Source organism: Leucoraja erinacea, unplaced genomic scaffold (genome assembly GCF_028641065.1).
Source record: "Leucoraja erinacea ecotype New England unplaced genomic scaffold, Leri_hhj_1 Leri_1503S, whole genome shotgun sequence".
NCBI lineage: Eukaryota > Metazoa > Chordata > Chondrichthyes > Rajiformes > Rajidae > Leucoraja > Leucoraja erinaceus.
In genome coordinates, this window is record NW_026575785.1 from 15,822 (window position 1) to 26,879 (window position 11,058).

Here is an 11,058-nt window from a genome sequence, read left to right on the forward strand (position 1 = left end):
TTTAAGGATAAGGGGGAAATCTTTTAGGACCGAGATGAGATGAGAAAAACATTTTTTTTCACACACACACACAGAGTGGTGAATCTGTGGAATTCTCTGCCGCAGAAGGTAGTTGAGGCCACACAGTTCATTGGCTATATTTAAGAGGGAGTTAGATGTGGCCCTTGTGGCTAAAGGGATCAGGGGGTATGGAGAGAAGGCAGGGATGGGATACTGAGTTGGATGATCAGCCATGATCATATTGAATGGCGAATGGTGCAGGCTCGAAGGGCCGAATGGCCTCTACTCCTGCACCTATTGTCTATGTTTCTATGTTGCCTCTCCCCTCTCCCCCTCCCTCTTTCTCTCCCCCCATCTTTCACACTCTCCCCTCCCTTTCCTCCCCATCTTTCCCTCTCTCTCGCCTCCCTCTCTCTCCTTTCTCCTGCAAAATTCTTAAGGGGTTGGACAGGCTAGATGCAGGAAGATTGTTCCCTAATCCCTTTAGCCACAAGGGCCACATCTAACTTGTAACTAGCTTCAATAAAGAGACTGGGTTATACCGATCCTACACATGCGGTGGAGAGAAAGCAGGTACAGGATACTGAGTTGGATGATCAGCCATGATCATATTGAATGGCGAATGGTGCAGGCTCGAAGGGCCGAATGGCCTCTACTCCTGCACCTATTTTCTATGTTCCTATACTTAAATCCTTTGTTATGAATGCTAATATATCATTTGCTTCCAGTCTTTCTTCATATGAAAGTCCTGACCACTAGCGTGTCCACACCCAAAGCAACACGGATAAGCATTTATTCTCTCACAATAGGCCCGTGATCAGGGCCGGATATACGTATAGGCTTCACAAACTTAATCTTAGGGCCTCGAGATCTAGGGGGGGCCTCGGGCAGGGCTGGATTTACCTATCGGCTTTCATAGACTGATTGGAACGGGCCTTACATAGGGGATTGAGAGTGGCCTCACCAAATCCGGCCCTGCCCGTGAAAAAGCTTGTCGCTCATTGAGGTGAATGCAAACATTCCATGACACGCACCTTGGCATGAAGGAATGGAGACATGAGGAACTGCGAATGACAACACACAATGGTTTTTCGAAAGGCAACAATGTCCTCTTCATAAAATAAGTGACTGGGGAAGTTCCCGAAAGTAATTCTTTTGAACCTGAGCCAAGTTAGGTTTGGCCCTCGCCCCTAGCAATTAATATTGATTGTGAAATGCGTGGTACATAACTCGGCTTAACTTACGGGAGGTTTTGTGGGTTGTTCCCTGCACCTGCTAAAACTCTTCGCGATGTTTGCTAACCAGGAGATCCTCTGTACAAGTCTCCGGGGGAACATGGGTCTCAGAGGCTTGCTAACGGCCCTGCTGTCTCTGGCTGCAGCCGTGGCAGAGATTGGTGAGTAGGAAGCTTACAAGATTGGGGCAAAAAATGCTGGAGTAACTCAACATTTTGGGACAGGCAGCATCTCTGGACAGAAGGAACAGGCAACGTTTTGGGTCGGGGTCCTTGTTCAGACATACTTTTGGTTAATGGTATCAACAGTAGACAAAAGGGGCAGGAGTAGAGGCCATTCGGCCCTTCGGGCCAGCACTGCCATTCAATGTGATCATGGCTGATCATCCCCAATCAGTACCCCGTTCCTGCCTTCTCCCCTGACTCCGCTATCTTTAAGAACCCTATCTAGCTCTCTCTTGATCACGGCCGATCATCCACAATCAGTACCCCGTTCCTGCCTTCTCCCCATACCCCCTAACTCCGCTATCTTTAAGAGCCCTATCTAGCTCTCTCTTGAAAGAATCCTCTCCAGATAACCGGCCTCCACCACCCTCTGAGGCAGAGAATTCCACAGACTCACCACACTCTGTGAGAAAAAGTGTTTCCTCGTCTCCGTTCTAAATGGCCGACCCCTTATTCTTAAACTGTGTGTGTGTGTGGCCCCTGGTTCTGGACCCCCCCAACATCTGGAAAAGATGTGGAATGCGGAACAGAATTCCACAGACTCGCCACTCTCTGTGAGAAAAAGTGTTTCCTCGTCTCCGTTTTAAATGGCTTACTCCTTAGAAACATAGAAAATAGGTGCAGGAGTAGGCTATTCGGCCCTTCGAGCCTGCACCGCCATTCGATATGATCATGGCTGATCATCCAACTCAGTATCCCATTCCTGCCTTCTCTCCATACCCCCTGATCCCCTTAGCCACAAGGGCCACATCTAACTCCTTATTCTTAAACTGTGTGTGTGGCCCCTGGTTCTGGACTCCCCCAACACCGGGAACATGTTTCCTGCCTCTAGCGTGTCCAAACCCTTAAAAATCTTATATGTTTCAATGAGATACCCTCTCATCCTTCTAAACTCCAGAGTGTACAAGCCCAGCCGCTCCACATTCTCTCAGCATATGACAGTCCCGCCATCCCGGGAATTAACCTGGTGAACCTACGCTGGGCTCCCTCAATAGCAAGAATGTCCTTCCTCAAATTAGGGGACCAAAACTGCACACAATACTCCAGGTGTGGTCTCACCAGGGCCCTGTACAACTGCAGAAGGACCTCTTTGCTCCTATACTCGACTCCTCTTGTTTTGAAGGCCAACAGGCCAAAACTGCACACAATACTCCAGCTGTGGTCTCACCAGGGCCCTGTACAACTGCAGAAGGACCTCTTTGCTCCTATACTCAACTCCTCTAGTTTTGAAGGCCAACAGGCCAAAACTACACACAATACTCCAGGTGTGGTCTCACTAGGGCTCTGTTCAACTGCAAATGAGGGGTCCTTTGCTCCATAGATGCTGCTTCACCCGCTGAGTTTCTCCAGCGCTTTTGACTTGACTAACATTATCGATTCTCTTCTCCGACATTCTCTCGCCCCCCCCACCAGAGATCGAGACGGTGTCCGAGCATTTCGTCTACGGGCGGAGCACGTCGGGCTCGGAGAAGACTCTGGACATCCTCAGCGTGAACTCTGTGCCCTTCCTCGCCTACGACCACGAGGCGCGCGCCTTCTCCATCAACGGCCAGGCCACGGACGGGAGGGAGGAGCTGGGCGAGGAGGAGGTGACCTACTTTGTGCAGAGGGCCGAGGGGTTTCAGAACCAAATCCGGAGCGACATGAGTGAGCTGGCGGCCGGCAACGATAACCAACCCATCGGCAGCAGTAAGTGGGCGTGCGAGGAAATTGGAGGCCTCTTCTTGCGAATGAATCGTAAATAAACCAAAGGAATGTAGACAAAAAGTGCTGGAGCAACTCGGCGGGTGAGGCAGCATCTATCTAAATGGCGTCATGTTGGGAAAAGGGGATCTGGGGGGGTCCTTGTACATCAGTCTATGAAAGTAAGCATGCAGGTACAGCAGGCAGTGAAGAAAGCCAATGGCATGTTGAGAGAGTACAGAGGAGATTTACTAGAATGTTGCCTGGGTTTCAGCAACTAAGTTACAGAGAAAGGTTGAACAAGTTAGGGTTTTATTCTTTGGAGCACAGAAGGTTAAGGGGGCACTTGATAGAGGTCTTTAAAATGATGAGAGGGATAGACAGAGTTGACGTGGAAAAGCTTTTCCCACTGAGAGTAGGGAAGATTCAAACAAGGGGACATGACTTGAGAATTAAGGGACTGAAGTTTAGGGGTAACATGAGGGGGAACTTCTTTACTCAGAGAGTTGTAGCTGTGTGGGATGAGCTTCCAGTGAAGGTGGTGGAGGCAGGTTCGTTTTTTATCATTTAAAAGTAAATTGGATAGTTATATGGATGGGAAGGGAATGGAGGGTTATGGTCTGAGCGCAGGTATATGGGACATGGGGAGATTATGTGTTCGGCACGGACTAGAAGGGTCGAGATGGCCTGTTTCCGTGCTGTAATTGTTATATGGTTATATGTTGGCCTTCATAACAAGAGGAATCGAATATAGGAGCAAAGAGGTCCTTCTGCAGTTGTACAGGGCCCTAGTGAGACCACACCTGGAGTATCGTGTGCAGTTTTGGCCTGTTGGCCTTCATAACAAGAGGAGTTGAGTATAGGAGCAAAGAGGTCCTTCTGCAGTTGTTTCCTGCCTCTAGCGTGTCCAAGCCCTTAAAATAATCTTATATGTTTCAATACGATATCCCCTCATCCTTCTAAACTCCAGAGTGTACAAGCCCACAGCCGCTCCATTCTCTCAGCATATGACAGTCCCGCCATCCCAGGAATTAACCTGGTGAACCTACGCTGGGCTCCCTCAATAGCAAGAATGTCCTTCCTCAAATTAGGGGACCAAAACTGCACACAATACTCCAGGTGTGGTCTCACTAGGGCTCTGTACAACTGCAGAAGGACCTCTTTGCTCCTATACTCAACTCCTCTTGTTATGAAGGCCAACAGGCCATAACTGCACACAATACTCCAGGTGTGGTCTCACTAGGGCCCTGTACAACTGCAGAAGGACCTCTTTGCTCCTATTTTCGATTCCTCTTGTCAAAGCCTCACCTCTTGTTGCAGAGAAACCGATCGCCCACATCTACACAGAAGAGGACTACGTCCTGCAGAGAGCCAACACCCTGTACTGTTTCGCCGAGAGGTTCTACCCTTTCGAGATTGAGCTCCAGTTCCTGGTCAACGGCCAACCCTTCACCGGCCCCGTACACTCGTCCCCACTGCTGGTCGAGAGAGACTGGACCTTCAACATCCTGAAGTACATCCGCATCGAGCCTCAACGCGGGGACACTTTCAGCTGCCTTGTGGCTCACGTCAGCCTCGATAAAGCCCTGACCCTCTCGCTTGGTAAGTGGCTCAGTTTGGTTTGTTGTCACGATGTGGTGGCCGATTGGGAAAGGGGGAGATGCAGCGAGACCTGGGTGTCATGGTACACCAGTCATTGAAGGTAGGCATGCAGGTGCAGCAGGCAGTAAAGAAAGCGAATGGTATGTTAGCTTTCATAGCAAAAGGATTTGAGTCTAGGAGCAGGGAGGTTCTACTGCAGTTGTACAGGGTCTTGGTGAGACCACACCTGGAGTATTGCGTACAGTTTTGGTCTCCAAATCTGAGGAAGGACATTATTGCCAAAGAGGGAGTGCAGAGAAGGTTCACCAGACTGATTCCTGGGATGTCAGGACTGTCTTATGAAGAAAGACTGGATAGACTCGGCTTGTACACGCTAGAATTTAGAAGATTGAGAGGGGATCTTATAGAAATTTACAAAATTCTTAAGGGGTTGGACAGGCTAGATGCAGGAAGATTGTTCCCGATGTTGGGGAAGTCCAGGACAAGGGGTCACAGCTTAAGGATAAGGGGGAAATCCTTTAAAACCGAGATGAGACGAACTTTTTTCACACAGAGAGTGGTGAATCTCTGGAACTCTCTGCCACAGAGGGTAGTTGAGGCCAGTTCATTGGCTATATTTAAGAGGGAGTTAGATGTGGCCCTTGTGGCTAAAGGGATCAGGGGGTATGGAAAGAAGGCAGGTACGGGATACTGAGTTGGATGATCAGCCATGATCATATTGAATAGCGGTGCAGGCTCGAAGGGCCGAATGGCCTACTCCTGCACCTAATTTCTATGTTTATATGTTTCTATGTTGTCAAAAGGGGAGATGCTACGAGACCTGGGTGTCATGGTACACCATTCATTGAAAGTAGGCATGCAGGTGCAGCATGCAGTTATACATAGAAACATAGAAATTAGGTGCAGGAGTAGGCCATTCGGCCCTTCGGCCGACCCCTTTATTCTTAAACTGCGTGTGTGGCCCCTGGTTCTGGCCTCCCCCAACATCTGGAACAGATGTGGAATGTGGAACAGAATTCCGCAGACTCACAACTCTCTGGGTGGAAAGGTTTCTCCTCATCTCAGTCCTAAATGGCCACAGATTCACACAACTCTCTGGGTGGAAAAGTTTCTCCTCGTCTCCGTTCTAAATGGCCGCCCCCCCTTATTCCTAAACTGCGTGTGGCCCCTGGTTCTGGACTCCCCCAAAATCGGGAACATAGAAACATAGAAAATAGGTGCAGGAGTAGAGGCCATTCGGCCCTTTGAGCCTGCACCGCCATTCAATATGATCATGGCTGATCATCCAACTCAGTATCCTGTACCTGCCTTCTCTCCATACCCCCTGATCCCTTTAGCCACAAGGGCCACACCTAACTCCCTCTTAAATATAGCCAATGAACTGTGGCCTCAACTACCTTCTATGGCAGAGAATTCCACAAATTCACCACTCTCTGTGTTGGAAAAAAAATGTTTTTCTCATCTCGGTCCTAAAAGGTCGGGGTGGGACTAGTGTAGAGGGGACATGTTGGTCGGGGTGGGACTAGTGTAGACGGGGCATGTTGGTCGGGGTGGGACTAGTGTAGATGGGGCATGTTGGTCGGGGTGGGACTAGTGTAGATGGGGCATGTTGGTCGGGGTGGGACTAGTGTAGATGGGGCATGTTGGTCGGGGTGGGACTAGTGTAGGGGGGGCATGTTGGTCGGGGGGGGACTAGTGTAGATGGGGCATGTTGGTCGGGGTGGGACTAGTGTAGATGGGGCAACACAGAGGAGGGGTGGGACTAGTGTAGATGGGGCATGTTGGTCAGGGTGGGACTACTGTAGATGGGGCATGTTGGTCGGGGGGGGACAAGGTGTAGATGGGGCATGTTGGTCGGGGTGGGACTAGTGTAGATGGGGCATGTTGGTCAGGGGGGGGACTAGTGTAGATGGGGCATGTTGGTCGGTGTGGGACTAGTGTAGATGGGGCATGTTGGTCGGGGTGGGACTAGTGTAGCTGGGACATGTTGGCCGGCGTGGGCAAGTTGGGCCGAAGGGCTTGTTTCAAGCTGGATAGAGTGGATGTGGAGAGGATGTTTCCACTAGTGGGAGGTCCAGGACTAGAGGTCACAGCCTCAGATTTAAAGGACGTGCTTATAGGAAAGAGATGAGGAGAAATTTATTTAATCAGAGGGTGGTGAATCTGTGGGATTCGTTGCCACACAGACGGCGGTGGAGGCCACAAGTCAGTGGATATATTTAAGGCAGAGATAGATAGATTGTTGATGAGTGCGAGTGTCAGGGGTTATGGGGAGAAGGCAGGAGAATGGGGTTGGGAGGGAGAGATAGATCAGCCGTGATTGAATGTCGGAGTAGACTTGATGGGCCGAATGGCCTAATCCTGCACCAGCATTCCCTTTGCACATCCGATTTTGGGATTCTCTCCCCATTTATAAAGCAGTCTACTCCGACTAACAAAATCCATGACTCTACCAAGATTTGTGATAGGACTCTAAGGGATATTGGGCCTAAGGGGATGGCACTGCATGTGACAAATGATATGTAGACCGCATGTAATAAGGAATTAACATGCCGTCTTGATTTTTTCTGCAGATCGGCCTACTCGAACACCCATCTCGGGGATCGTTGTCTGTGTGGTCGGAGTTCTTGTGGGAGTTCTTGGGCTAATGCTAACCTTGTACTTGGGCAGAGAGATACACAAAAGGTAAGATCAAAGGGCCATAAGCCGAATTAGGCCATTCGGCCCATCGAGTCTACTCCACCATTCAATCACGGCTGATAGAGGGAGTACAGAGAAGGTTGACCAGACTGATTCCTGGGATGGCAGGACTTTCATCTGAAGAAAGGCTGGATAGACTCGGCTTGTACACGCTAGAATTTAGAAGATTGAGGGGGGATCTTATAGAAGGGGTTGGACAGGAAGATTGCTCCCGATGTTGGGGAAGTCCAGAACAAGGGGTCACAGTTTAAGGATAAGGAGGAAATCTTTTAGGACCGAGATGAGGAAAAAAAAATTCACACAGAGAGTGGTGAATCTGTGGAATTCTCTGCCACAGTAGGTAGTTGAGGCCACACAGTTCATTGGCTATATTTAAGAGGGAGTTAGATGTGGCTCTTGTGGCTAAAGGGGTCAGTGGGTATGGAGAGAAGGCAGGTACGGGATACTGAGTTGGATGATCAGCCGTGATCATATTGAATGGCGAATGGTGCAGGCTCGAAGGGCCGAATGGCCTCTACTACTGCACCTATTTTCTATGTATCTATGTATATTTAAGAGGGAGTTAGATGTGGCCCTTGTGGCTAAAGGGCTCAGGAGGTATGGAGAGAAGGCAGGTACAGGATACTGAGTTGGATGATCAGCCATGATCATATTGAATGGTGAATGGCGCAGGCTCGAAGGGCCGAATGGCCTCTACTCCTGCTAGTTTCTAGTTTCTATATGTTTCTATGATCTATCTCTCCCTCCCAACCCCATTCTCCTGCCTTCTCCCCATAACCCCTGACACCCGCACTCATCAACAATCTATCTATCTCTGCCTTAAATATATCCACTGACTTGTGGCCTCCACCGCCGTCTGTGGCAACGAATCCCACAGATTCACCACCCTCTGGCTAAAGAAATTCCTCCTCATCTCCTTCCGATAAGCACATCCTTTAATTCTGAGGCTGTGCCCTCTAGTCCTAGACTCTCCCACTAGTGGAAACATCCTCTCCACATCCACTCTATCCAGGCCTGTACGTTTCAATGAGGTCCTCCCCCCCCACCTCCTCAATCTTCTAAACTCCTGCGAGTACAGGCCCAGTGCCGACAACCGCTCATCATAGGTTAGAGTTTGTCCAGCATCTACCATCGATTTTTCAAGCAGTTCTTTGTTAATCATAGGTCAACCCACTCATTCCTGGGATCATTCTTGTAAACCTCCTCTGGGCCTTCTCCAGAGCCAGCACACCCTTCCTCAGATACAGGGCCCAAAACTGCTCACAATCCACCAAATGCTGGCCTTATAGAGCTGTTTTTGTATACAAGCCCTCTTGAAATAAATGCCAGCATTCGGTTTGCTTTCTTTACAACCGATTCAATAGACAATAGACAATAGATGCAGGAGTAGAGGCCATTCGGCCCTTCGAGCCAGCACCGCCATTCAATGTGATCACGGCTGATCATCCACAATCGGTACCCCGTTCCTGCCTTCTCCGCATATCCCCTGACTCCGATATCTTTAAGAGCCCTATCCAGCTCTCTCTTCAAAGCATCCAGAGAACCGGCCTCCACCGCCCTCCGAGGCAGAGAATTCCACAGACTCACAACTCTCTGCGAGAAAAAGTGTTTCCTCGTCTCCGTTCTAAATGGCCGACTCCTTATTCTTAAACTGTGGCCCCTGGTTCTGGACTCCCCCAACATCGGGAACACGTTTCCTGCCTCTAGCGTGTCCAAGCCCTTAATAATCTTACATGTTTCAATGAAATTCCCTCTCATCCTTCTAAACTCCAGAGTGTACAAGCCCAGCCGCTCCATTCTCTCAGCATATGACAGTCCCGCCATCATGGGAATTAACCTGGTGAACCTATGCTGGGCTCCCTCAATAGCAAGAATGTCCTTCCTCAAATTAGGGGACCAAAACTGTACACAATACTCCAGGTGTGGTCTCACTAGGGCCCTGTATAACTGCAGAAGGACCTCTTTGCTCCTATAGTCAACTCCTCTTGTTATGAAGGCCAACGGGCCAAAACTGTACACAATACTCCAGGTGTGGTCTCACCAGGGCCCTGTACAACTGCAGAAGGGCCTCTTTGCTCCTATGCTCAAATCCTCTTGTTATGAAGGCCAACGGGCCAAAACTGCACACAATACTCCAGGTGTGGTCTCACCAGGGCCCTGTACAACTGCAGAAGGACCTCTTTGCTCCTAGACTCAACTCCTCTTGTTATGAAGGCCAACAGGCCAAAACTGCACACAATACTCCAGGTGTGGTCTCACCAGGGCCCTGTACAACTGCAGAAGGACCTCTTTGCTCCTGTACTCAACTCCTCTTGTTATGAAGGCCAACGGGCCAAAACTGCACACAATACTCCAGGTGTGGTCTCACCAGGGCCCTGTACAACTGCAGAAGGGCCTCTTTGCTCCTATATTCGATTCCTCTTGTTATAAAGGCCAACATGCCATTGGCTTTCTTCACTGCCTGCTGTACCTGCATGCTTACTGTCATAGACTGATGAACAAGGACCCCCAGATCCCGTTGTACTTCCTGTTTTCCCAACTTGCAGATGAACCTTTTTGGGAATTCTGCAACAGGATTCTGCAATATGTGTTCATTATCAACCTTATCCCACTACATGTATTTGTTTGGGGAATTCTGCAACAGCATTCCCTTTGCACATCTGATTCAGGATTCTCTCCCCATTTAGTAGTCTGCACCTTTACTCCGACTACCAAAATCCATGACTCTACCAAAATTTGTGAAAGGACTGTGGGTCGGTGGTTTAACTCAGTGACTAACCTGACTTTCTCTTTTACTTTGACATTTTCTGCAGGAACGTGGCTGAAATCCCTGTTCATAAGATTATGAAAATTGAAGGCCTGAAAAAGGAAAATCCAAAATAGAACCTGTTTTTCTTGTAATAAAATGTAAAGTGATCAGTATTTTGAAGGACTCTTTATTAGAAACATAGAAACATAGACAATAGAATTCATAGACATAGAATTCCACAGATTCACCACTCTCTGTGTGAAAAATGTTTCCCTCATCTCGGTCCAAAAAGATTTCCCCCTTATCCTTAAACTGTGATCCTTTGTTCTGGACTTCCCCAACATCGGGAACAATCTTCCTGCATCTAGCCTGTCCAACCCCCTTAAGAATTTTGTAAGTTTCTATAAGATCCCCCCCTCAATCTTCTAAATTCTAGCGAGTACAAGCCGAGTCTATCCAGTCTTTCTTCATATGAAAGTCCTGACATCCCAGGAATCAGTCTGGTGAACCTTCTCTGTACTCCCTCTAGGGCAGGAATGTCTTTCCTCAGATTAGGAGACCAAAACTGTACGCAATACTACAGGTGTGGTCTCACCAAGACCCTGTACAACTGCAGTAGAACCTCCCTGCTCCTATACTCAAATCTATGGAGTCTGAAGAAGGGTTTCGGCCCGAAACGTTGCCAATTTCCTTCGCTCAATAGATGCTGCTGCCGCACCCGCTGAGTTTCTCCAGCACTTTTGTCTACCTTCAATTTTCCAGCATCTGCAGTTCCTTCTTGAACTCTTCCTTGTGAGTTCAGCCCCGTACTTTGTTACACGCTGATTCATGTTGTTATGGGAATACCAGCATGCCCTTTAATAAT

General features: G+C 48.9%; 1 protein-coding gene across 1 annotated transcript; it reads left to right on the forward strand.

Annotated features, from left to right (window-relative positions):
• Nucleotides 1–620: 620 nt before the first annotated feature.
• Nucleotides 621–10,366, forward strand: LOC129715908 (rano class II histocompatibility antigen, A beta chain-like). The gene is made up of 5 exons (XM_055665794.1): nucleotides 621–1,396; nucleotides 2,873–3,148; nucleotides 4,463–4,744; nucleotides 7,318–7,429; nucleotides 10,258–10,366. The coding sequence occupies exons 1-5, from the start codon at nucleotides 1,291–1,293 to the stop codon at nucleotides 10,325–10,327; spliced, it is 846 nt and encodes a 281-aa protein (XP_055521769.1). The 5' UTR covers nucleotides 621–1,290; the 3' UTR covers nucleotides 10,328–10,366.
• The last annotated feature ends 692 nt before the right edge of the window (nucleotides 10,367–11,058 follow it).